This window comes from Doryrhamphus excisus, chromosome 9 (assembly GCF_030265055.1).
Source record: "Doryrhamphus excisus isolate RoL2022-K1 chromosome 9, RoL_Dexc_1.0, whole genome shotgun sequence".
Taxonomy (NCBI): domain Eukaryota; kingdom Metazoa; phylum Chordata; class Actinopteri; order Syngnathiformes; family Syngnathidae; genus Doryrhamphus; species Doryrhamphus excisus.
In genome coordinates this window covers 21,889,161-21,914,440 of record NC_080474.1, presented here as the reverse complement: position 1 = coordinate 21,914,440, position 25,280 = coordinate 21,889,161, and the positions used below count along the sequence as shown (strand labels likewise).

Here is a 25,280-nt window from a genome sequence, read left to right as displayed (position 1 = left end):
AGAACAAACTTGTGAATTTATGATAAAGTCATACAGAAAAAAAGTTCAAATATTACATGATTGAAGTTGTAAATTTCAGAGAATAAAAAACTTAAACGAATAATGTCGCAGAGAAAAAACAAGTTTTAATATTACGAGATTGAGGTCGTAAATTTACAAGAACAAACAAATTTCAGAATAAAGTTGGAAAATGACAAGGATAAAGTCAGAGAAAAAAAATGTTGAAATATTACGAGATTGAGGTGAATTTATGATAGTCGTACAGAAAAAAATTCAAATATTACATGATTGAGTTTGTAAATTTCTGAGAATAAAAAAAATGTAAATAAATTTGCAAAATTACGAGAATAAAGTCGCAGAGAAAAAAAAGTCAGAATATTCTGACATTGAGGTCGTAAATGGTAAATGGCCTTTCACTTGCATAGCGCTTTTCCACCTTTAAGGTACTCACTTTGCTACTCTTAGCACATTTACCTCCTGATGACACATCAGGAGCAACTCAGGGTTCAGTATCTTGCCCAATGATATTTAGACATGATCACAGGCAGACGGAGGACAACCTTCAGCTTGGGAGATGACCACTTGACCACCTGAGCCATGCCGCCCCCGTCCCCCGAATAAAAACATATAAGAGAATAAAGTCATGAATTTGAAAAAAGCATTATTTTTGCCACAAAGAAGTTGGACTAGAACAAGGAAGAAGGGGTATTTATGGGAATGGGAACAAACGTTGTCATATCACAGATATCACATAAAGCTAATATGACCACACAAAATGCATCGTTTCATGAGGAAGATAGTACAAGGAATAGTGTTCATGACAGGAAATTGTGTTATGACCTGTAAAAAGTCATCACATTGCATGAAAAAGTTTCATTTTAGAGAAGAAAATAATAAAGATGATGTCAGAATGTAATACGTTTAATCGTGTATTTAAAAATATTATGAGTGTAAAGCTGGACGGTATGAAAAAAGTTGTAATATGTTTTTCTGTGAGGATTCCTGCATAAAAGCCCGCCATGCTAGCACTAGTATAGCTAGCATTGCTGGATGTTAGCGTTAACATGATGAGCAGTTGGTGGTGCTGAGGCCTCCTGATGATTTGTGCAGCCAAGCAGCAGCTGCAGGCTGATCTGCTACTACCGTGTCCTTGCATATTAGGTTTCTATCCTGCAGGGCCCACACAAGCGCCCATTGTCGGACTATCTGCTTGCTTGGGACACATGCTTGCATTTGTGGACATATGCACACACACACACACACACACACAGGATAGGGATACAGGGGGTACCAAATCTTCACGGCAGCACCTGTTCACGATCAACGGCGTCAGCTGTCGCGCTATGACACACGCCAACGTGCACTCATCACATGACGCTTCCCACAGGCGTGTTGTGTGGTGTTGTGCGCCCTCACATAATGAAGCCCCTGTGCGCCACATGTTGGACACAAGATTAGGTACAGCTGCACAAGCTTGCGACAACACACGCAGTGGGGGAGGTGGAGGCTGTCATATTTTGGTTGCCTTATTCAGCCGCAAGAGATGGTCCAAAGCTTGATGCTACACAGTCTTATGTATACTAGCAATAGCAGCTAAGTCAATTAACCAGTGCAATAGAGCCATCTCCAGATATGATGCAGGTACGCCACCTGGTGGCTGAAAGAAGTATAGCGATGACAGTAAGTGCTATGGTCTGCCAATTAGACAAAATACTGTAATTTCTATATTTCATATTTGTTTCCTTTTCAAAATGATGTATCCGTGTATGATATTTATAACAAATATTATATTATAATATTTAAATATTAATATAAATTATTGTATATATATTTTTTATTATAATAAAAATTAATATAAATTTCACTATATCGTTTTTTATTATTATTATTATACTGGATATGTCAACCAAAAATGGTTCAAGGTAACAAAAAAATATATATATTTACATTATTCTATACAAACGTTGACAATGTCTGCGGGTATTATAGTGATGTGCATGTACCAATGTTGGACAAAGGAGGGCAGCAGATTTCACCTGTAGAGGACTGCTGGGCTGTCATAGACACGGAGCAAGAGTTTGTGCCAATCACATTGAATGGATTGAAGCAAAGTGAAAAAAGTAATGAAACAAAATTAAAAAAAAACGATTTCTGCTGCTAGAAAACCCAACAATCTTCAATACAATCCGATAGTGGGAACTGTTCAGTCATTAATACAAATAGTCATGGAGGCGGTAAGGATCTAATGTGTAGCTTCGCTTGTTGGCCACGCGGTAGCGCTGTTGCGCAGCTGATGCGGTCCCCGCAACCGGAACATATCTCTCCGTGGCAATACATGCGCAAATACAACACATAACACAACACATAATACCCCTAAGGGTCATTACAGTATGAATGAACGGAGCCCCATCAATATCCACACCTTTATTTTTCATTTTACAGCATCAAGAATATCAAACGGATGAGATCAACTGTTGCATCATGCCTCATTCACAGTCTGTTAACAACTCTTCGTTCTGGGAGGCATGCAAAACTCAGCACAACGGCTGACTGGACAATACACATTGTACAAAATATATATGTGTTAATAGTGCATATACATAAATATGTTATATATAGTGTATGTGATACAATATACGCCGAAGGCACAGCACACCGTCCACCCACTCCTCCACCGCCCCCATCCAAGCATATCCAGCCTCCATCCATCCCGGGAGGAAATTCAAGGAGGGATCACGGGGATCGGGATCGCTTTATCCGCCACGTCCGTGTCAACACGCTTGATTTATTCACATTACCAACAACAACAACCCGCTGCTGAACCGATTCACCGCCAAGAGGATACTTGGATACCGGGAGGAGGACGGTATGGGGGGACATACGGTGGCGGTTATGGTCTTACTTGCGGCGACCTTGACGCTCTCATCCGAGGTGAGTAGAACCGAGTCAAGTCACCAGTAGCGATACGCTGCCCAGCGTGTTACCCAGCGTCAGTGAGCCTTTGATGAGGCATGCGGCCACGGTACCATTGTCACGTCAGAATGATTATGACGCGGAAAGAAGAATAACGGTGCCAGTTTAGATTAAATAACACAGTAGCCGTTACAGCATGCTTGCTTGTTGAAAGATCATTTTAAAAGGTCTGACATTAAGGTGTTTTTTATCATAGTACGTGCGCCATTTGTATTGTATTTACTGTGTATACAGCACAGGTTTACCGCACACCACTGCATCCGCGCCTCGTAAGCAAGCAGTGCTAACAATTAGCGCCTTCCAAACTAACAGCGCTAACAACTAGCATCGTCCGAGCTAGCAGTGCTACCAAGGCCCAACGCCATTTTTGACATCTTGCTACGGCAAAGTTGTTCTTCACAACAGCCATTCGACGCCCTACACGTTTAGCGATGATTCCCTCGTTTTTACGCGATAGTCTACTGGTTTTACGTAGCCAGTTAGCTGGTGTAGAGAACGACATTTACGCTTGTTAGCAATAACATGAAATGCTAACATGTTAGCATTTCATGTTATTGCTACACTTAGCTAATTTGTTAGGTCTGATAACAACAACGACGTTGTGTGCTTGTAGCTAGTTTCCCAGTGAGTAAATTCTATAAAGCCTGTCACTACTGTGTGTTTTTGGCACTATTTCAACCTTCTGTCGGATGCTATATAAACTAAAGTGATCACTATGCAGTTTGACAACCATCAAGATGGCGCTTGCTCTTTTGCGGCTGTTTTGCTTTCATCGGGCATGCGAGGGCATCAAACACGCGGCTGTACTGCAACATCCACAGAATTTAACACGTCTACTACAGATTTCCCAGTATTATCCCCAGTGTTACAGTATGCTAACCTGGCGAATGTCAAACACTTTGACGTAGGGGGGCTCATCTGAGGGCCCGCGGCCCAAATCTGCCACATGGATGACGTCAGTACAGACTGACTTCAGTTCACGATTGTTTTTGCAGTATGTCCGTAAAGACAGAGTGGAAATGAATGACAGCTGAAGTTAGAAATTATTTAATTTTTAGAGCTTTTGTCCTTGCATTTTAATCCCCATACTACCTAAATGTTATTTTTATCACTATTACTAAATCAACAGCGCCTGTGCTGTTTGCAAGCAGTAGTGCACACCACCTTAATGCCATCGCTTCACTAAACAATTGCTCATCCTTTTTCAGGTGCCTGCTGATGACTCAGTGGGTTTGCTAACCGAGCCGCAGGTGGCCATGTTTTGCGGCAAGCTCAACATGCATATCAATGTGCAGAGTGGCAAGTGGGAGTCGGACCCCTCCGGCTCTAAGAGCTGCATCGGCACCAAGGAGGGCATCCTGCAGTACTGCCAAGAGGTATTTTTGTAAGGGAAGTGGGTGGAATGGAAAGAGACTAAGCAGGGAACAAATGTTACATTTCTTCAGGTGTACCCTGAGCTTCAGGTCACCAACGTGGTGGAGGCCAACCAGCCTGTCAGCATCCAGAACTGGTGCAAGAAAGGTCGCAAGCAGTGTCGCAGCCACCCTCTCATTGTGGTACCTTATCGCTGCTTGGGTACGTTATTACTGCAGTTGCAGGTGTACAATGTGGTTATTCAACTTCTTAGAATGAAAATTATCTGTCTTTTCAGTCGGGGAGTTTGTGAGCGATGCCCTGCTGGTTCCGGATAAGTGTAAGTTCCTGCACAAGGAGCGTATGGACCAGTGTGAGAGCCATCTGCACTGGCACACTTTCGCCAAAGAGGTGTGTCACTGTTTCAGCACCCCTGCGGCGGACCTAACACGTCATTTAATCGTTCTCCATCTGGCCTCCTTTATGAGGGGTTGCTCGAATGAATTAACTGTTAAGATGTCTGCCTTCATAATCAGTTCCCCTCAACATTGAATTACTTGCCTTAAAGAAAGGCTCTAGCTATCTACGCTAACATAATTAATGTCAACTGTGCATGTCCATGCAAATGCTGCAGCACTTGGTTCCAGAAAAGTTGATCTCCACAAGTAGGATTTCTTTCTAGAGCATAAAAAAACTGTTACGACCTTCTAAATACGGTTTTTAACATGCTTAGAGCTCTCTAGACATGAAATATAGTCAACTTTACACTTTCTGAACAATGAAAAGCTCTACAAGCTGGATGATTCTCACCATACTAAGGTCACAATTGGCATCTTTCATTCAAAATCAGTCCTGCACAGACCGCTCCACGAACCTCCATGACTACGGGATGCTGTGGCCGTGTGACATCGATCGTTTCCGAGGGGTGGAATTCGTGTGCTGCCCGACCGATGCTGAGCAGGAGTCGGACAGCGCGGCACTGGACAGGGAAGAGTCAGACGTGTGGTGGGGCGGATCTGAGCCTAACGATAATAGCGAGAACAGGTATCCCTCTCTTTTATTGTTATGTTTTTTGTCCATCCGGTGGGACAGTGTGTGATTCTAAATGCCGTTTCTCCTCAGCATGACGCAGCAGGCGGACACGGAGCCCACCGCTGCTGAGGAGGATGAGGACGAGGATGATGCTTTTGAAAGGGATGGTGAAGAAGATGAGGAGGAGGAAGACGAGGACATGACACATGAGCGGGATAGCTATGAACGCAATGCAAACGTTGCCATGACAACCACCACCACCACCGAATCCATTGAGGAAGTCGTCCGAGGTAGCAAAAGTTTAGTTTTTATTCTTTCTTTGATTTATTTCTCTGTTTGGTGACATGACCTGTGTGTGTGTATACGCGCCCCAGCCGTTTGCTGGGCGCGTGCCGTGAAAGGCCCGTGTCACGCCAAGCTGGAGCGTTGGCACTTTGTGCCCAAAACGGGTCGCTGCGCCCCCTTCTTGTTCGGGGGCTGTGGGGGCAACAGGAATAACTTTGATTCGGAGGAATACTGCCTGGCTGTCTGCAGCAGCTCGTGTAAGTCACGTTCCGGGATGGGAAGGTGGACGAAACCGCGTCAACTCTCTGAAGCCTGACTGCCGACTGTCTCTCTTTTATTACTCACACTCTCAGCTTTTCTGCTTTCAACTTTGACCCACCTGAGGACTGGCAGTTGGATTTGATCACTTTGTAGGACATCTCAATCGCTTGACTTCTTCAGCCAGCATCGTGATAGTATTTTAGGACTTTCAACTTGTATAGCAATATGGATTTACCGTCAATAATTGTCTGAATAGCTGGTAACATAAGTATGTGCGCCTCACAATGAAGAAATGCCTTCCGGTACATGTTGAGGTTCAGGTTTCTCCGCAGTGCCACCAGACCATGACACATGACACTAACCACCACCATGCTCGACTGTCGGCACACTTACTGGTCTCTCACTTTTGTTGCTAATCAGACAATAATAGCACTGTGTTGCCTCATTTACAGTGGATACGTCAGTCTATATTGCTATACATACTGTACACTGACTACTCTAAAGCACTGATTCTCCAGTATGTTGATACCACAAAAAACAACCAGAATGTCGTAGCTCCTGTCCATCGCTGCGAAGCCGTCCTGATAATCCACTAATCGCCTCTCGATCATCCCCTCGCTCATCTCATTGTCTTGTGAAGTGGTCAGTCACTCTAACTGATACTTAACTCCGAGCATGTGGAGCAGGACAAGCTTTAAAGCTGGAAGCTGCAGCTGGTGCTGATGATGAGCACGTGTTTGCATGCCTTGCTGTAGCAATGCCATTGACCAAGGAAGTCTATAAACCAGCCGACCGGTGCAGCATTGTACTGGATTTGCGTGTGTGTGTGTGTGTGTGTGTCTGAGAAGGGAAAAGGCTAGGAAGAAGCCCCTGCCTCGATACTGACTCAGCACTTCTCATCTTATCTTACCAGTGCCCGCATGCATCCAATATAAACACGCATTTTGCACTGGGAAACTTATCTCGCTGTATCCCATAATAACCCGTCTCCTGCGTGTCTCACCTGGTTACTCTATTTCCGCAAATAGTGGCTTTCGCTCTGATTGACGACGTGTCTCCATGAATAGAAAAGGTGCGTTGGTCGCTTAAATAAATACCTCACCTCAGCATTTCATGTTCTTGCCTCTCATACAAAATAATGATGAGTCTCTTATTGCTTTTGTGTTATACATTGACATTGCATAAACTGTGACAAAAGCATAATTTCAATTAAATATTGAAAAATACATGAATGAATAAATCACTGCTGTTTCGTGGTTGACTATGGCCTATTATTTGTCAAAACATATGCAAATTGAAGCAACTTTTATGTCTTTTGGTTCTAGCTTTAAAATGGCTTAACGATCTGAAACACCAATACAACATTTGATGATGGAGACCACTGTGTTATCGCCACATTATTCAAAATGATGATGTTATTCATAAATATTGTTAAAATTAATTTCTAACACATGAATTGCCACTATTTGAAGAAATACAGTGAATTTCTTAAATGTTTACTATATTTCTTTTGACACTGAATGAAGTTTCCTCTTAAATGTTCTCCCGCAATGAGTCAACTTTCTTCTCCTTTCTCCCTCCATCTTCCTTTCTTCCTCCCTCCTCTAGTGCCCACCATGGTGCCCAGTCCTCTGGGCGCTGTGGATCGATACCTCGAGTCTCCTGGCGAAGACAACGAACACGGCGACTTCCAGAAAGCAAAGGAAAGCCTGGAGGCCAAGCACAGGGAGAAGATGTCGCAGGTTTGCGACGGTGCATTGTCACAGTGTTTGTTCATTGTTGTGACGGCTTCGTGTTCCTCAGGTGATGAGGGAGTGGGAGGAGGCTGAGAGGAAAGCCAAGAACCTGCCACGTGCTGACAAGAAAGCTGTCATTCAGGTACACGCGCAAGGCAACCGTCATGTTACAAATGAAAGTCACTGCAGCAATGTTTGAGCGTATGGATCTGCAGCACTTCCAGGAGAAGGTGGAGGACCTGGAGCAGGAGGCTGCCGGAGAGCGGCAGCAGCTGGTGGAGACGCACATGGCCCGCGTGGAAGCTCTGCTTAACAGCCGCCGACGCATGGCTCTGGAAAATTACCTCAGCGCACTACAGGCCGACCCTCCAAGGGTACACACACACACACACACATGCTTGCCGCAGTGCAGGTCCACACTTATTGCAAACTGCAACTACACTAATAAACCAAAAAACTTCAAATTTTGCGGCTTCACTCTAACACATTCATTCATTCATTTTCTACCGCTTATCCTCATGAGGGTCACGGGGGGTGCTGGAGCCTATCCCAGATGTCTTGGGGCGAGAGGCGGGGTCCACCCCAGCCAATCACAGGGCACATATAGACAACCATTTACACTCACATTCATACCTATGGACAATTTGGAGTGGCCAATTAACCTAGCATGTTTTTGGAATGTGGAGTACCCGGAGAAAACCCACGCATGCACGGGGAGAACATGCAAACTCCACACAGAGATGGCCGAGGGTGGAATTGAACTCCACACACTAACCACTTGACCGCCGTGCAGCCCACCTTATTTATACATCAAATATTTTTGTAGCTAGTGCATCGTGCATCTTAAACCTGTTTAAGACCTTCGACATATGGTTTTCCTTAGAGCCCTCTAGACATGAGATAACACCCCTATAATCCCATACACTCATATTACCCAGTATAGTAGATATAATCAGAGAAAATAAGTTATTTTTCAATAAATGTCTTCCGGACATTGGACAGGAAGTGACGTGGAGGATTCCGAGCCGAGTTTTGGCTCTAGAGACTCCAGTTTATCAACGTAATGTTACTGTAATAATTGATAGCCGGAACAACAGCGTTCTATTGCAGCTTTGAATACAACAGGCACAGTAATCCCAAGTAAAAATCAATCCCTAATAAAAACCACGGCTGCTGTTGCGGCTGTTATCCACTCAAAGCTGAAGCTCCACTCGGAACCCGTGACTTCATTTCCTGTCCGTCCTTCTTTCAGGGAACACTCAGGAGCACGACTCGTATTTAGAACGGAAATGGCTTATTTTCCTGTTATTTAGTCGACTCTACTGGGGAATACGAGTGACTAGAGGGTTCAAATCGTGTTAGAAGTAGCAGTAGTAGTATTTAGCGGTCGTACACAGTCCTCTTATGCTCGAGCTATGAAAATCTTCAATTTATAAGTAAGGAATCCCACTTGGTGGGTAGGTGGGGACCCAATTACCCGCGGTAAAGGAGGGATTACTGTCGTCCAATTAACACCTCTTGAGTTGAGTTGAGGCTCCTCCAATCACCGAGTGCGTGGTCTACCAAAGCCAATAACGCTGGTGTCTGATTACGGCTTCTTTAATGAAGCAGCTGCATTCATGTCATCGGTAGCCGCTACACAGCAGCAACAACAAAAGTCACGTTCTCCCAATTATCAGCCAATTTACGTCCAACTCTTCCCTCAGCAGCCTCGTCAGGTGCTCAGCCTGCTGAAGAAGTACGTGCGGGCTGAGCAGAAAGACCATCAGCACACGGTCAAACATTTCCAGCACGTCCAAACGGTCGACCCCAAGAAGGCGGCGCAGATTGGGCCTCAGGTACGCCGCGTAGGGATTAAAGACGGGGCGTCCATATCGGATAACGTTGATCCTCCTGCAGGTTTTGACCCACCTGCGTGTGATTGAGGAGAGGATGAACCAGTCGGTGGGTTTGCTCTACAAAGTTCCCAACGTAGCCAACGAGGTTCACAACCAAGTCTGTAAGCGAGCCTTCTCCCACATGACCTTTCACCCTTACACGCAAACGCAGATGAGCGCAGATGAGCATTAAAGCCGCATCTCTGTCCTAGCCGTCATCGTGCAGAGAGTCCAGTCTGTGCTGTCTCAGCAGGTCTCCTCGCTGCAGAGTGACGCCAGAGTGAGTCAGGACGCCCCACCGCCTTACCCAACACACGCACTCAATAAGCATGTAAATACGGGCTCTGACTCGCCACAGATGACGTTAACAGGTCTTCCTCTCTCTCGGCTTACCAAGGTGGACGGCAGGATGAGCTACGGGAACGATGCCCTCATGCCCGACCAGGCTTACAGCTCCGCCCCCGTGGACCCAGGCCTCGAAGGACTGGGTTTCATCCACCCTGAAAGCTTTAACCAGCCCAACACCGAGAACCACGGTAACACTCGCACCCCTGCACTCACTTTTTAATAGGCTCATCATGAGCAACTTATTTCTTCACAGTTGAGCCCGTCGATGCTCGCCCAGTTCCAGATCGAGGACTACCCACACGCCCTGGTAAGCGTTAGTAGTTCACCAACGTCTCATGTCAGACTTTCTGTGCCCTAACTACAAAAATGGAAAAAAGTTGTGAACATCATACAAGCCTCTCCAGTGACGTATTATTTCCTGTTCTATGTTTATCATCACACTTTGTCCTTTCTTTTTTTTTTTTTGTTCCAAGTGTCGGCCCTGAAGCCAGAAGAGATGCCCCGAGTGCGGCTGGACACCAAGGAGAGGCAAGGTGCCGGCTATGAAGTCCACCATCAAAAACTGGTACTAAAAGCAGTCCGGATTCTGCACCACTTCACGGGAATACCATTGTTTACACTGTGTCTGCTTTTGTTTGAAATTTGGAATATCAGGTGTTTTTTGCTGAAGATGTGGGCTCCAATAAAGGTGCCATCATTGGGCTGATGGTGGGAGGCGTTGTCATAGCGACCGTCATTGTCATCACCCTGGTGATGCTGAGGAGGAAGCAGTATACGTCCATTCATCACGGCGTCATTGAGGTAAAGGCACACCGGGAATACACGCTCTCGCCAAATAGTGGCCTTTCTCAGAATGTTCTGAGCTCCTGCTTCAACATGGGGTAGTTTCAAATAATAATGTCAAAATATTGGAAGGAAATAGTGTCATGTAAATATGATATTCCATATAAAGGCGTTTTGTGTGTTTGTCGTTCTTCAGGTGGACGCGGCGGTGACGCCAGAGGAGCGTCATCTGGCCAAGATGCAGCAGAACGGCTACGAGAACCCCACCTACAAATTCTTTGAGCAGATTCACAACTAAACAAAATCAACCCCGACCCCGCCCCCTCCGCTCGCCGCTTCTGTTCCGTTGTCTCGCTCCTCTTGACCTTTTCCCGACAGGCGAGACTGCTTTCAGCGGTTCAATGGGGACGAATCTTTGCAGTCACAAGCGAAGGAGACATGGAACAAAGCCGCGCGAATCCCCCAATTTGCACAAAGAATCCCCCTCATTTAGCCGGACAAGGGTCCCCTGTGTCACCTGCACATCTCAATCACATGAAAACCATTGCAGTCTTTGTACTGGGCAACCTGTTGACTGACCGTAGCTCTGTCTAGACACATACCCAGAATATCGCGTCGTTACAGCGCTCGCCGCAAAACATTTCTAGATTGTTTGTTTAAAAACATGAACAAAAAAAAGAATCCGTAGATCAGAATCAGTGGTGGCTTTTTTTTGGAGTGTGATATGTAAAGGAAGAAATTAGCTGTTACGTTGACATAGCTCATGGCGGATACGGTTAAAAACGACGACAGGGTCAGGGGTGTCCAAACTTTTTCCACCGAGGGCCGCGTTCAGAAAAATGAAGGGACACGATAAGACGCACCATAACCCATCCAATGCAGGCCAGAGTATGCTAGGCTATCAGTACAAAACATCCATTAGTGTATCGCTCATTAATAATGGATTCATTTAATTTGTACACGACGCTTTGGACACCTCCGTCTTAGATGGTTTGGCAGGATTGTACATTTCTGGCGTCTTTTCCTTGTGACCTTGCGTGATATGAAGAGGAAGAAAAATAATCAAGTCGCTTTAAATCACTCTTTTATTTTGGTTTCTATAAATCTCCATGCTTCACCGTTGCTTTAGTTGCATGGGCAAAGAATACAAATACTATATGTAATATATGAAGTTGTATTAGTATCCGAAAGGAAGATGATTGTGTTTGCGTTTTATGCACTCTTGTCCTTTTTTTGTTTTGTTTTTAGGAAAAGTCCAAATGTTATCGTCAAAAAATTGTGATTAATGCTGACAAATACCTATTGACCCAATGGGGGGGGGGGTACTAGGCTGGGATATCATCTCCATCATTCCATATAAATCATTCCATAGTTCGTTATTGATTGTACACGGGTTGTTGGGGGCTGAGGTGGCCCCTTTTTTCCATTTTTTCTGATCATTTGGAACGACAGTGGAACCTCCAAAGCAGAGCACCAAAACATAATGCAAATAGAAATACAATCATCCCTTGTTTATCACGGTTAATTTTATCACGGTTAATTATAGGATTCCTTATTCGTAAATGGAATATTCATTCATTTTCTACCGCTTTTTCCTCACGAGGGTCACGGGGGTGCTGGAGCCTATCCCAGCTGTCTTTGGGCGAGAGGCGGGGATAAATGGAATATTTAGAGTATAAAAAAATATTTGGTTTGATAACCAATTCGCACCTATGTCCTCTACCGACCACCGCCACCATACATTCACAAAAGTATTCTAAATACGGTTGTCAACAGTATTCGATCCCTCTTGACGGCTTGTTTACCTGGATCCTGTGTAGTCCTTCCTGTTGTGGCTGTTGTCTTGTCAATGTAACATTACTTACACCTAGTGACCAGTGTAGAATACCACAGATCACAATGCATAGAGCATTTTCAAACGGGGGTGTTATTCATGTCTAGAGGGCTCTAATAATGTTAAAACCCCGTATTTAGAAGGTTGTAAACATGTTTTTCAATGCTAAGTATATTCCATTCCTAAACAAGGAATCCTACTTTTGATTATGTTCAGTTATCACAGCCAGATCTGGAACCAATTGACCATGATCAACGAGATTACTGTATCGCTCTCAGCTCCTTGACAGTTTGATGAAACGGCTTCATTCGACATCTTAAAATTAGCATTATACCTCCTACTCGGTTGTTTGCTAATAAGCTTTGGTAGTTTTTACCAGCGTGGGGGGGGCGAGTAACATGAAGAAAAGCTCAGACTCACTTGAGAAGCCATCTGGTGCCATCTTTGGAAGTTCCACAGTATAAATTCATTATTAACACTTTCCCATTTGGTTTCTTCATTCTGTTTTAGTGTATGAATCCAAGACATATATCCCGACACTGACATGTGAATTGAAGCTCTTATTCAGGTGAATGTTTAATTGAAAGGAAGAACCCCCTTTTCGCTGTGTATTTAAGCTTAAAAAGTTTCTACTTCCATATCATGAATAAAATTTTGAATGTATATGTGTATGGCTGACTTTGAATCAAAGAATGACCACATCTCAGAAAAATTGCTTGCCACTTTATTCCCCCTTTGTGGACATTTTTATTTAAAAAAAAGTGTCCAAAACTGTAAGGGAACAAAGACAAATAAAAATACAAAAAGGGTCTTTCTATAAAAGGAAAAAATATGAAAATACACATGTCATCGCGGCTATCAAAAACATGAAGCGTGGGTGTATATACAGTGGTCTGTCAGACGCTACGGACGAGGAAGACGTTAACATGAGTTCAGTCACATTCAAACATTCACCTCTCCGTAACCACAAAAATGACATCGACCCTCCATTCCGCTGTCAAAGGCTCAAACAAATTGCATGTCAGGAAGGTCAAGAGTTCATTGGTTGAGTTTTTTTTTAACTGGAATTGAAGGCCTTCAACTGTCCTTGTCCATCGTGGTGGTGGCCAGCGTCACCGTGGTGATGGGTTGGTGGTGCATCTGAATCCGCGACATTTTCTTCTGCTCGCATTCCGTCACCAGGTTGTTGAGTTCGGAGGCGCTGTAGCCGATCAGAGTCCGCAGGTCGCACACAAATTTGTAGACGAAGCGCTTGCCCTGCACCTTGCTGATCATGTCGCCGTCGTAGTAATACCTGCGGGAACATGCAACTTTAAGTACACATGGAAATGTGCAATTCCATGTTTCGCAGCTTCCGTTTGGCGGCACTAGCGGACCGCATCACAACAAGCGGCATCTTTATGCCAATATTTTGATTTCATGTTTCTCCTACAGCATCCATTATAATAAGATGCATCATGGCAGGTTATGGTTTTCTCCGGGTACTCCGGTTTCCTCCCACATTCCAAAAACATGCTAGGTTAATTGGCCACTCCAAATTGTCCATAGGTATGAATGTGAGTGTGAATGGTTGTTTGTCTATATGTGCCCTGGGATTGGCTGGCGACCAGTCCAGGGTGGGATAGGCTCCAGCACCCCCCGCGACCCTCGTGAGGAAAAAGCGGTAGAAAATGAATGAATGAATGGCAAGTTATGCAAATGAGATGATGTCACCAACCCCACCACAAATAGATTGCAGCCCTGCCAGCCGCTGTTCCTTGAAAAGCTATGCTGAATTGTGCAGGTTGTTCTTAATCTACTGAGACTAATACAAAGCGACGCTTGCGTTGAAAAAGAAACAAACCTGAGGGCTCTGCTGAGTTTCTCGTAATTCATGGTGGGCTTGTTCTTGCGCTGGCCCCACTTTTGTGCGACCAGCTCGGGTTGGTTGAGTTTGAACTCCCCTTCCTCGCCCACCCAGGAGATGCAATCCCTGGCGTCTTTGTCCGTCAGCAACTCCAGCAGGAACTGCCACAGCTGGATCTGGCCATTGTTGCCTGCAACCGCAGGACACACACACACACACACACAGTTAAACTGCATTTCAACTCCATTTTGGAGTGACCTTGAATTGTGGCCAGTCCAAGGCACACGTGCAATAACCTCGCTGTCTAATCATCCATCCGTTTTCTATACCGCTTGCCCTCAGTAGCCTCCGTCCTCACTTATACGCTACACTTGTGTCATCAAAGTGTGAGTAGTTTTACTTAACAGTGGTTGACCTATTCATTTACACATGTATGTTTGACAATGTCAATGAAGAAAGTTACTTCAAACAGTGCATACAACATGCATGCAACTGATTGGTGCCATTTCTGTCATTTCCTACGACAAATACATTGTGTTATGCTGTACACTCCAACCCAGGTGACAAAGAACAGACAAAAAGAGCATGGGCATACCTGTGCGGTTGCCAGGTGAGCTGCGCTCCTCTCCAGAGATGCGAGGCGCTCGGGGTCCTCGGTTTTGCTTCAGCACCTTAATGGCAGTGGGCGTGCTGACTTGGGCTGGTATTATCTGCACAGCTGGGGAGCCCGGTTAAGGGGGACAGGAAAGATCGTTTGGTCATAAAGTAATGAGGTCTTTTTGTAAGAACCTTTTTTTACTGACGATAATGAATGCATCACGCAATGAATGGAAAATGACCTCGATAATTATGCTGGAGTACCCGGAGAAAACCCACACATGCACGAGGAGAACATGCAAACGCCACACAGAGATGTCCAAGCAGAGATTCGAATCCAGGTCATCAACTGCTTGGCCAACATGCACACCGCTCATCCATTGTGCGCCCCGCAAAATATATATACAATTTACTTTTGCATTGTACTTTTCATAAAAGCCAAGTTAAAACCCAATCTGGTGACGCCGCCACTGACTAACACAACTCACGTTGATCAATGGTGACGGTGGAATCGCCTCCGGACTGGTCCTGGCTGGCCAACACGTCTGAAATTCAAACAAACTAAGCAAACAAATCACAGCACCTTCTTTTCCCCACAAACCAACACCGCCGTTGTTTACATTTGCGTAGCAGCTCGAGGTGACTCCAGAGGATTTCCCCGTTTGGCACTTTCTGGAGAAATTCTTCTTGGCTGAACGAGCAGAGGTCGCGACCTGGGATGTGAATGCTACCGATTTCCATCTCGTCTATGTTGAATTCCTTCATCACCCACACGGCCCAATGGATCACCTGGTCTGCTGACCAGAGGAGGGGATCTAACAAGAGAGCGAGACCACCATGTCACACGATAATAAAGCTCTTCTTCCCACAACGGGCGAGCAAAGGCCTATGCTGTGTTTTGCCGGCCTTGATGGAGGATCCTTCGCTTATTCCTCACCATACGGTATGCCGAGTCGCACTTGCTCTTTTCGGTAGCCTTCCAGGGCGGCCGCCCAGCGCGTGACCTGCTCCGAGGTCTCGTCGGACAGGCCGGACCGCTCCACGGCAATGAGCTGGCCCTCCTCCACCAAGGAGCTTTCCTCCCCGGCGGCGTCCGGGTCAATCACCACCTCCACCGTCTCCACCGGTTTCACAATCTCCAAAATGTTCAACTTCTCTTCACCTGGACGAGAAGGTTGAGATTATGTCGAGCTTCTGTGGTTAGGTGACTTTGAAGATTCTGATCCGGGACCGTACCTGGTTTGGTAATAATCTGCATGCTGAGCTGCACTGTTCCGTCTGTTTTGACGCCCTGATCAAAGAGGCTGTGATCGGGGTGCAGCTGGAATGAAGAACACAGCAGATAAGATCATTCCAAACGGAATCCTGGTATGTGTAACCCTTTGAACCCTTCAGTGGACACTTGTGCAGCGATGAGGCTAATTTATGGCCATGATGCTTTGACCGCAGCTTCAGTGAAGTGGAAGCTGATATCACATTTGGAAGTCTTATGCAGCAATCTCTGACACGTCTTAAGTAAATTCCATCAAGTGTATAACAACTACAGCTTCTGCTTGGACTGCCAACCAACCATCCAACCATCTCCAGTTTCGAAAAGCTGGACTACTAGCTCAAGCTAAAGGGATGATTTGCCATGAAGTGGGGGCTGTACGGCGGTCGAGTGGCTAGCACGAAGACCTCACAGCTAGAAGACCAGGGTTCAATTCCACCATCAGCCATCTCTGTGTGGAGTTTGCATGTTCTCCCCGTGCATGCGTGGGTTTTCTCCGGGTACTCCGGTTTCCTCCCACATTCCAAAAACATGCTAGGTTAATTGGCCACTCCAAATTGTCCATAGGTATGAATGTGAGTGTGAATGGTTGTTTGTCTATATGTGCCCTGGGATTGGCTGGCCACCAGTCCAGGGTGTACCCCGCCTCTCGCCCCAAGACAGCTGGGATAGGCTCCAGCACCCCCTGCGACCCTTGTGAGGATAAGCGGTAGTAGAAAATGAATGAATGAATGAATCATGTGATGAAGGAATTTGGAGGCTGTTCAATTGTGATGCTGACGAGGAGGGGGACGGCGATGAATGACTCGTTAAATTTGATTCTAAATTAGATTCTATTTAAATTATTTTTTTCTCTTTAAATTTAGCTTACAGCTAAAGCTTAGCTTACATAGCGGTGCCCTCTATAATCCGTAAATTAGGAGAAAAGTCGTATTCCAAATAATAATTTCTTGAAGAGGTTTTGTGTATTTGCCATTATAAAACATCAAATAAAATACAATATTAAACACCAACATGGTTACCTGAATGTCCTGCAAACATATGTCATATGAATCCAGTGAGATCTGGATGCGTGGCTCCAAAAGCTTCTTCAAATTGCCCACTGGCTCGTTGATGTCGATGTCCTGCTGAATCAGATCCGACGCCATGATGGTCTGTTCCTCTATGCTACAAGCCAGACAAGAAATAAATGTAACTAGAGTTTATGCCAAGTGAGAAGTCTGGAGAAGAAACATGTGCAAGCTTCCCCACCCTTCCTCCAAACATCCTTGTTTTTCCTGTTCATCAATCTCGATCTCTATCATCTCTTCTCCTTCAGCCTTTGACATGGTCTCAAGAGTCGAACTATCGGAAAGGGAAGGAAACATTATTACAGTTAAGCATTATTCTTAATACAGTATATTGTTTCAAACAATGGCTTGTTTTCCCACATCTTTGTTCTTCAGGTTAGTTTAAAAGCAAGTCACTGTGATGTATTGGGATAAAAGGGAAAAAATGTTTTTCTTTGGACAGTCACTGTGAAAATTATATTCCTTTTTTATATTTTAATTATTAGAATTAATTATATTATATTCCTAATATACTTTCATGCAACTAAATCCCCCTTGATCAATTAACTGTAGCTCAACTTCCCATAACTAATTTAAGGATACCTTCCCCATAACACGTCTTTATTACAAGCACAGGTCAGCAAACGGGCCTTGGGTTTTTACTTCTTTGTGGATTATTTGGATTTCTATTATGAAAGGTTGCTTTTAGCTTATGTAACGTGTGGTGAGACACAAGTCCCATTATAATGTGAGTGTAAGCGGGAGTCAAAAGTGTCCCAACAAATCTGTCTGTGGTAGGCCAAATGTAATTGTGGTGGGATGAATGTATGGGGAAAGACTGCTTATAGCTAGGCTATTGAACACAATAGTTCTGATATTATATAAGAAAGCTAAGGTCAAAGATCCTGTATATGACAGGAGCGCTCTGCTGTTCTTATGAATCACTGCTGTTTTTAGGAATCTAATGCAGAAATGCTCATTGCTCTCAAGTTTATGACTTAATATCTGGTCCTGGTGTAATTCATGGGCCTCATTTGGCCCCTGGGCCGCCGGTTGAATGTGGTATAATGTGCATGATGTCTACCAGGCCCGTCAGCCTCCACTGGGACAGCTGACCGCTTGTCTGCTCCAGCCGCTAACGTTTAGCAACACTCAAGGGCGAGGCTCTGTCGTCTTAAGGCCAAACGCTAGGCCCACCGCACACTAAAGTACACAAATGTCCACTATCGTGTAGTTAATACGTTGTGGGGTTCACATTTGCCACGAACTTAACGTCAGGCCGAACATGTTAGTCGGTGACGCTGGCGGAGAGAGCAAACAAAGTTAGCAACATTCCCGAATGCGGTCGAAGGCGTGGGGCGAGGCAAGCAGAAGAACCGCTTAACGATATCCTTTGAAAAAACAAGCACGCCTTGTGTTTCAGACACGAGGAAACAAAATACGGTCTTTAAATCACACTTTGGAACTCTGAATGGGTGAAAGTTTTAGAAACGGAAATAGAATAAACGGAAACAAAACAGCATAGGGCAAATGGAAAGGAGCCGGAAATCCTGGCAAAGGTTTAACTGCGTTGATAGACTTCCGAGAGCAGCTCCTCTCAGCAAGACACGCGTTTTTAAAGGGGTAACGTAAAAGTGCACGCAGCGATTACCGTATACATTTAAACTTAAATAAAACACAGTGTTTATCTGTGATGGTGGATACAAGTGTGGGGCGAGGGCTGAGCGGCGCCATGTATCATTTAACGTCGTGCGGTAACTAGCCGAGTGTTTGTAGCAGGCGGCTAAGCTAATACTCACCGCGGGTAACTTTCAACTTCCAAAGTCAATTTTACAGATCTGTGTGTCTTCTGGGTTGTTATGTAGCGTTGGTGGCGATGGTATAAACACAAAGTTTCGTTTCTAGCTTGTAAGACAGGCGGCCTTTCCGCGCTAGGCTAGCATAGGCTAACTTTGCTAAGCTAGCACAAAATAGCGGGAATAGACCAAGTGTGGCTAACAAAATGGAGGCACTTTGTTATGCCACTTCGTCTAGGAAAATAGACCAAACCATACCTCGTAAACCCTTGGGTCTTGGGGTAAAATGTTGAAATTGGATCAATTCGGGGAGATAGGCTGAGTATATTCCCTCAGTCGAGGTGAACTTTTTTGTCACAACTACACACTCAACAGAGAGGAGGGCGGAGACTAACTGGCATGACTGAAGTTAGCCTCAAAAGTTGCCTGGAAAGCAAACACGACCTTCGGAACTTGTTTTAATTCTTTAATCATACACACTAAGACGTATCAACTGATTCAAGCTCGCACCAAATAGCATAGAAATCACGTGTTTGACAAAATGAGGTCAAAACAGTCCACAACAAGTAGTCATCGTAACCAAAAATGCTGCACAAGACGTGCTTGTACTTTTAAAATCATTATGCATAACGATAAAATCGCTGTACATCGTGACTGTAAAACTTTCAACACAGTCATCATGACACAATCATACTTGATTACTTGATATATATATATATATATATATATATATATATATATATATATATATATATATATATATATATATATTATGTCTACTATTTGTATTGAAGTAACAATCATGTAATACAAAATGTTGAACTGCATTGAAACCTTATGCATTATCGTACGAAAGTCACGTGTTTGCAAAAAATGAGGAAGTCTTTAACAAGCTAGTCAACAGCAGTCCACAAGTGGTCATACATTTTAAATCGTGCCGCACAAGTCTGCAGCGTTGGAAAAGATTCAGACGTGCATGCGATGTACAGTATACAATAACATTCCCATATACTCCTGTTGTACAACGTTTAACAGATTCAAACTGCAATTTCCATACCCATGATTATATGTAAATCGTACTTGACAAAATGAAGAAGTGAAACACCTACTGAAAAACACAGTCCACCCCCAACAAGGCGTGATGATGATGTGAAAACAAATACAGCAAAACAAGATTGCAGTTTTTATACAATGAAGAAAAATGCCTATACTGTATACACTCCTGACAAAAAGTCTGTCTGCTCTTGTGTTGTTTTGAGTGTCTGGAAAATGCTTACTCAATAAACATTTGATTATGTGCCATATATTCTCTTTGCTCTCTTGTGTGTCTATATGATATTTCAATGCAAAACATGGGAGGGGGTAATTTTGATGCATATCCACACTCCCCCAACTACAACCTCAAACACTGATAATGCCTAATCGGTTTATTAGTATAATCATTACAAATTAATAGAGCTTTCAGAACTATATAGGTTTACAATCATATCTGGGTTATACATCTTATCTTATTTTTACTCAAGTTCACAACGACTCTTAATTTGAAGCCCACGCGGCATCGTACATGGTCCGTTGGTGCACACGTCCGGTACCAACTCATTAAAAATAAGCACGTTTAAACTGCATTGCTGCATTTAAAAAATAAAATGTTTGCAATCATAATGACTGTATTTTCTTTCAGACAGAATATTTGGAGTGTAATTTGGGAACTGTAAATAGCCCCAAATAGTGACTTCAAACGAATGACAATTTTTGAAACACGTGTTTTGTGTTAGTTGACAGCTTCAATTGTTTCCACGTGTATCCATAGTTACTTTTGAGGTTTTTTTTTTAACTTTTCGTCATTGTTCGTTTTAAATGTAAAATTCTCGAGGTTCACGTTGTTTTTTATTGCGAAAGGAGTCGAACAGGAAATCGTGTTTTGCTGGTTGGAGACAGGCCAGCCAAGATGGCGGAGTACTTGGCGTCGATTTTTGGGACAGAGAAAGACAAGTAAGTTCTGTGAAGGTTGTGTTGTTTTGAAAACCTTTGGCTACACATTAGAAGCCAGCGAATGCACTCATGTTTGTAAATATATAGTGGTTAATTTAAAAATAGTTCCAGTCTCTTTAGTGGCTAGAGCTAGCGCTAGCTTGCTTACATTAGCCGCTAGCTTAATGCCACGCCGCTAGTGTTTCATGGCCCAGTAGCGACAACGTGGAGTATAGTGCTAAAACGCAGTCACAAAATAAGTTTAATTTTGTCGTTTGAAAAAAATTAGATTTCTTGTAACCGGAAGTGGTCATTTTCGTTAGAATGGGCGCGCAACCGGTTACGAGCTACTGGAGCCTTTGTTCAATGAAAACGCATGTAGCATGTAGCATCACGATACCACCAACACACCAGTATCGTTAAAGTCAATCTAAGATAGCGTGAACTGCGTTTTTAAACTCACTTATAAAATTTAGCCATCTAAACTACTGTTTTATGCCAATAAGATTCACTTTCTCTTTCTATAAGCGACGTTTTCTCATTCGATACCTTGCTGTAAGAGTAGATGAGTTGGCTTTCATGCGTGAAAGATCCATCCGTTCATTCCTGAGTTTATGGTGTTATATGGAGTTATTACCAAAGTTCGACACGTCTCAAAGCTATTTGGACTCTACTCATGACATTTCTGCGACAATAAAGTGCCCACAACTTTGTGCTCATTTTCACTCTCTTGTCTTTCACCAGAGTAAACTGCTCTTTTTACTTTAAAATCGGTGCCTGTCGACATGGAGATCGCTGTTCGAGATTACACAATAAGCCGACATTCAGCCAGGTAAGTTCGTCATTTAGTTTCCTTCTACTGCAGTTTAATTACAGTCACATATGCACCGCAGCCACAATATGAAGCGCATGGCCATCAATCCATTTATGAATTCATTCATCTTCATCCTTCCTGTGTCGCAGACCATTGCCCTCCTGAACATTTACCGCAACCCTCAAAACAGTGCCCAGTCTGCTGATGGCCTCACCTGTAAGTCTCTTATCCACGTAATTGATATTAAATCAAATGTAAATGTCTTGTTTAACTGGTTGTTGCTCTCTGTTATTGCCACAAGGTGCCATCAGTGACATGGAGATGCAGGAGCACTATGATGAGTTTTTTGAGGTAACTTCTTACTTTTGCTTCCAACCAGTCCTATGCTGTTTAGCACAGGAGACTAAGGGTGCAACGGTACCCAGTAATCACAATTCAGCAGCTACCTCGGTTTTAAGGTCATGGGTTGCTTCTCACTCAGTGATTCATATATCACCCACAAACGATTTGCACTGAGGTTTTATATAAGTTTGTCTCAGATATTAGCAAGAGTATTTGATCAATACCGGACACTTTTCTACTCTGAAATACTCCTATGCTCCACATTTTCCTACTAATCTGGCAGCCAATGACAATTGTAGGAGACCTGTGATTCACTTTGGATGTGAGTGCGCTGCTCACTGGTTGTACACGTTGGCAATGAGGTTTTTCGTTTGTCGCCTCCCGTGTGTGATTCAGAAGTTTAGAGACCGGTGTTAGGCAAAGATTTGTGTAGTATCTTTTAGCTTGATTTTAATTTTCACTTCATTTTGGTGCTGTTAATACATATAAATATACATATTAGTTTTCTGTCATTTGACACAAGTACAGTAAAAATGGGCGTATTTCAGACACAGTTGCAAGTGGTGATTAATCATGATTAATTTAAGACTGTAATCTGATTAAAAATGTGTCGTTATTTTAATCATAAACAGAGTGCAACGATCAAAGTTTGAGCAGTTGGAATCATTTATGTATGTGTACTTGTTATGATCAGGTAAGTCATCATGGAATGTTCTACAAAGCTTATTGTTTTTCTCTTGTCTTCCTAGGAGGTCTTTACAGAGATGGAGGAAAAGTATGGCGAGGTGGAGGAAATGAACGTGTGCGACAACCTCGGAGACCACCTGGTGGGGAATGTGTACGTGAAGGTGAGTGTCAGAACTTGAAATGATGGTACTGAGTAAAGAAAATCCTCACGATCCCTGCGTTCCCCTCCCCGTAGTTCCGCTGCGAAGAGGATGCCGAGAAGGCAGTGATCGACCTGAACAACCGGTGGTTCAACGGGCAGCCCATCCATGCTGAGCTCTCCCCTGTCACGGACTTCAGAGAAGCCTGCTGTCGGCAGTATGAAATGGGGTGAGTGTAATGTGACCAAACAAAGCATCTCGTCAGTTGGTGTACTGCTGGCGACCATAGACTCGCATCTGAGACTGAACAGTGGCATGCAGTCATCAGATTTAGAATAAAGATGGGCACTGAAACAAATTACCCTCATCGTTTGTATCAGTTCATTTTTAATAAATTTAATATTTTCATAGTTGGAGCTTAGAAAGTCTGTACATTTCTTTCTAAATATGGTTCTAAACTTTATGAGAGCCCTTTAGACATTCAATAACACCCCTATAGTCACGCTAGACTCCGATTATTCAATGTTTACATCGGATTGCTACAGGGACTGTAGACGGCCATGAGCGGGCTAACAAGTTAGCCTTAAATTTATTTCTCTTAAATGTAGGAAAGGATTTAAAAGGAGTGGAGAAGCTGCAAATGTACCACTTCCACACAGAATGGGAGGAGAAAGGTTTTTTTTTTAAGTCTTCATCCATGGCTCGCTACATCCGTCCATTTTCTATGGTTTTCTGAAAAAATGCGATCTACTAATGATCGTGGTCTTTCACTTGTATAGCGCTTTTCCACCTCCAAGGCACTCAAAGCGCTTCCATGAGTTAGATCAAGTCCTGTGTAAGTATCCCATGTTGCAACGTGGATACTCTCAGGTTAGACAACTGTGTCTTATATATGTATATTTACAAACATTTCTTAAAATTTGGTGGTTGTTTATCTTGAAGTGCACTCAATGGTCGGAAACTTACGGTTAATAAAACCAAAGGATATGAACTCTACTCTAACATCCACTCTCTGCGCAGTGAATGCACTCGAGGTGGTTTCTGCAACTTCATGCATCTGAAGCCCATCTCACGCGAGCTGAGGAGGGAGCTGTACGGACGTCGTAGGAAGGGGGGGTACGTGTCCATCCACGTGTATATGTGATTTGAACAATTGTTGGAAATCATATTCCTGATTTGTGTCTCCTTTTTTACACCTGCAGCCGTCACAGGTCCCGCTCACGCTCCAGAGACCGACGATCCCGCTCGAGGGACAGGGATAGAGACAGAGGCAGAGGGGGCGGCCGTGACCATGATAGACGCCGTTCCAGGGACAGAGAGCGCTCGGGACGCTTCTGAGCCACACAACCAGAACTACTTGCTTCCTTGTACCATCCTCACCATTTTTTTTAAGTTTGTAACCTCCTGTTCCGTGTGTATTGTAGGAAGAATGGCGGCAGATTTTTGAAGCTGTGACAGCTATAACTTGTGTTCTGTACTTTCACCCCATTAAAATTTTTACATAACGTGATGGTGACTGTACAATGTTTTTATGTCTCAATTCTTGTCTGTTTTCTTGCTTAAGTTGAAGTCTTCTTTGCATGTAATTTGTCCTATCTTAGTCCTGAACACTAACCATGAGTGACATACTGGAGCAGTGGACAGTCCAGACTGAGGACAAGGGACATGAGAATCAAATGGCCTCACAGGTACATTTTCTAATGTAACTTGAGTTTGCTGTGTCACCAGTGTGGATGAGATACCAGGAGACAGCTCAGTACACAAGGAGAGCTGGTGATACCCAGCAGCAGGATTATTGTCAGCTCACTGATGTCTCTTGGTTCAGTGTCAGGACTCGTGGACGAGACACGAGGACACATGCCCTTCTGTGGAGCATAGCCCAGACCTGAGTTGGGAACAGCTGCCTGAGCCACCAGGGGACACCGTCCGTCACATCATCGGGAGCATGTCCGGATGTAGTATGGAGTGCATACTGGTATGTGGAGGACATACATGACTTAAATGATCCTAAATGAACAGGGTTCCAATTGATCAGGTTTAGAACTGCACTGCCTCATGGTAGTTTGTTTGCTTACATTGGAAGGACATTATTGCAGATCTACAAATTATACACGCACAACAATACATGTAGTGGAGTTAAATTGATTCTTCACTGGTAATGAGTGCCACACTTTCTGTTGCTTTGATGGCATCACGTGCAAAAACACGAGAAGTGGACGAGTGAACACGTGTGATCATTTGACGCCGTGTGTTTCTCTACGCCTGCTGATGAGGAACAGTGTATGC

At 43.9% G+C, this 25,280-nt stretch overlaps 3 protein-coding genes across 7 annotated transcripts; 2 read left to right on the top strand and 1 right to left on the bottom strand.

Annotated features, from left to right (window-relative positions):
* Nucleotides 1-2,666: 2,666 nt before the first annotated feature.
* appb (amyloid beta (A4) precursor protein b) lies at nucleotides 2,667-13,145 on the top strand. Of its 4 annotated transcripts, XM_058082060.1 has the most exons (18): nucleotides 2,667-2,931; nucleotides 4,182-4,349; nucleotides 4,419-4,548; nucleotides 4,625-4,737; nucleotides 5,177-5,370; nucleotides 5,449-5,648; nucleotides 5,733-5,900; nucleotides 7,513-7,646; nucleotides 7,708-7,782; nucleotides 7,856-8,014; nucleotides 9,350-9,478; nucleotides 9,540-9,639; nucleotides 9,730-9,797; nucleotides 9,915-10,053; nucleotides 10,119-10,172; nucleotides 10,339-10,430; nucleotides 10,520-10,666; nucleotides 10,845-13,145. In XM_058082060.1, exons 1-18 carry the CDS (start codon nucleotides 2,869-2,871, stop codon nucleotides 10,944-10,946), a joined length of 2,235 nt encoding a protein of 744 aa, XP_057938043.1. In that variant the 5' UTR covers nucleotides 2,667-2,868; the 3' UTR covers nucleotides 10,947-13,145. The 4 variants fall into 4 exon arrangements, with proteins under 4 accessions (XP_057938043.1, XP_057938040.1, XP_057938041.1 ...); XM_058082057.1 differs by lacking the exon at nucleotides 5,733-5,900 and having other exon boundaries at nucleotides 2,673-2,931; nucleotides 9,347-9,478; XM_058082058.1 differs by lacking the exon at nucleotides 5,733-5,900 and having other exon boundaries at nucleotides 2,674-2,931.
* Nucleotides 13,146-13,185: 40 nt separating this feature from the next.
* On the bottom strand, nucleotides 13,186-19,470 carry gabpa (GA binding protein transcription factor subunit alpha). Of its 2 annotated transcripts, none has more exons than XM_058082061.1 (10): nucleotides 19,299-19,470; nucleotides 17,447-17,539; nucleotides 17,218-17,362; nucleotides 16,162-16,246; nucleotides 15,863-16,087; nucleotides 15,546-15,740; nucleotides 15,414-15,470; nucleotides 14,924-15,046; nucleotides 14,326-14,518; nucleotides 13,186-13,776 (listed from the first exon to the last, which is right to left on the bottom strand). In XM_058082061.1, the coding sequence occupies exons 2-10, from the start codon at nucleotides 17,521-17,523 to the stop codon at nucleotides 13,560-13,562; spliced, it is 1,317 nt and encodes a 438-aa protein (XP_057938044.1). In that variant the 5' UTR covers nucleotides 17,524-17,539; nucleotides 19,299-19,470; the 3' UTR covers nucleotides 13,186-13,559. The 2 variants fall into 2 exon arrangements, with proteins under 2 accessions (XP_057938044.1, XP_057938045.1); XM_058082062.1 differs by lacking the exon at nucleotides 19,299-19,470 and adding an exon at nucleotides 19,044-19,290.
* Nucleotides 19,471-20,866: 1,396 nt separating this feature from the next.
* On the top strand, nucleotides 20,867-24,504 carry u2af1 (U2 small nuclear RNA auxiliary factor 1). The gene is made up of 8 exons (XM_058082147.1): nucleotides 20,867-21,032; nucleotides 21,756-21,843; nucleotides 21,975-22,041; nucleotides 22,127-22,176; nucleotides 22,917-23,015; nucleotides 23,090-23,223; nucleotides 24,015-24,110; nucleotides 24,197-24,504. Exons 1-8 carry the CDS (start codon nucleotides 20,989-20,991, stop codon nucleotides 24,330-24,332), a joined length of 714 nt encoding a protein of 237 aa, XP_057938130.1. The 5' UTR covers nucleotides 20,867-20,988; the 3' UTR covers nucleotides 24,333-24,504.
* Nucleotides 24,505-25,280: the final 776 nt, after the last annotated feature.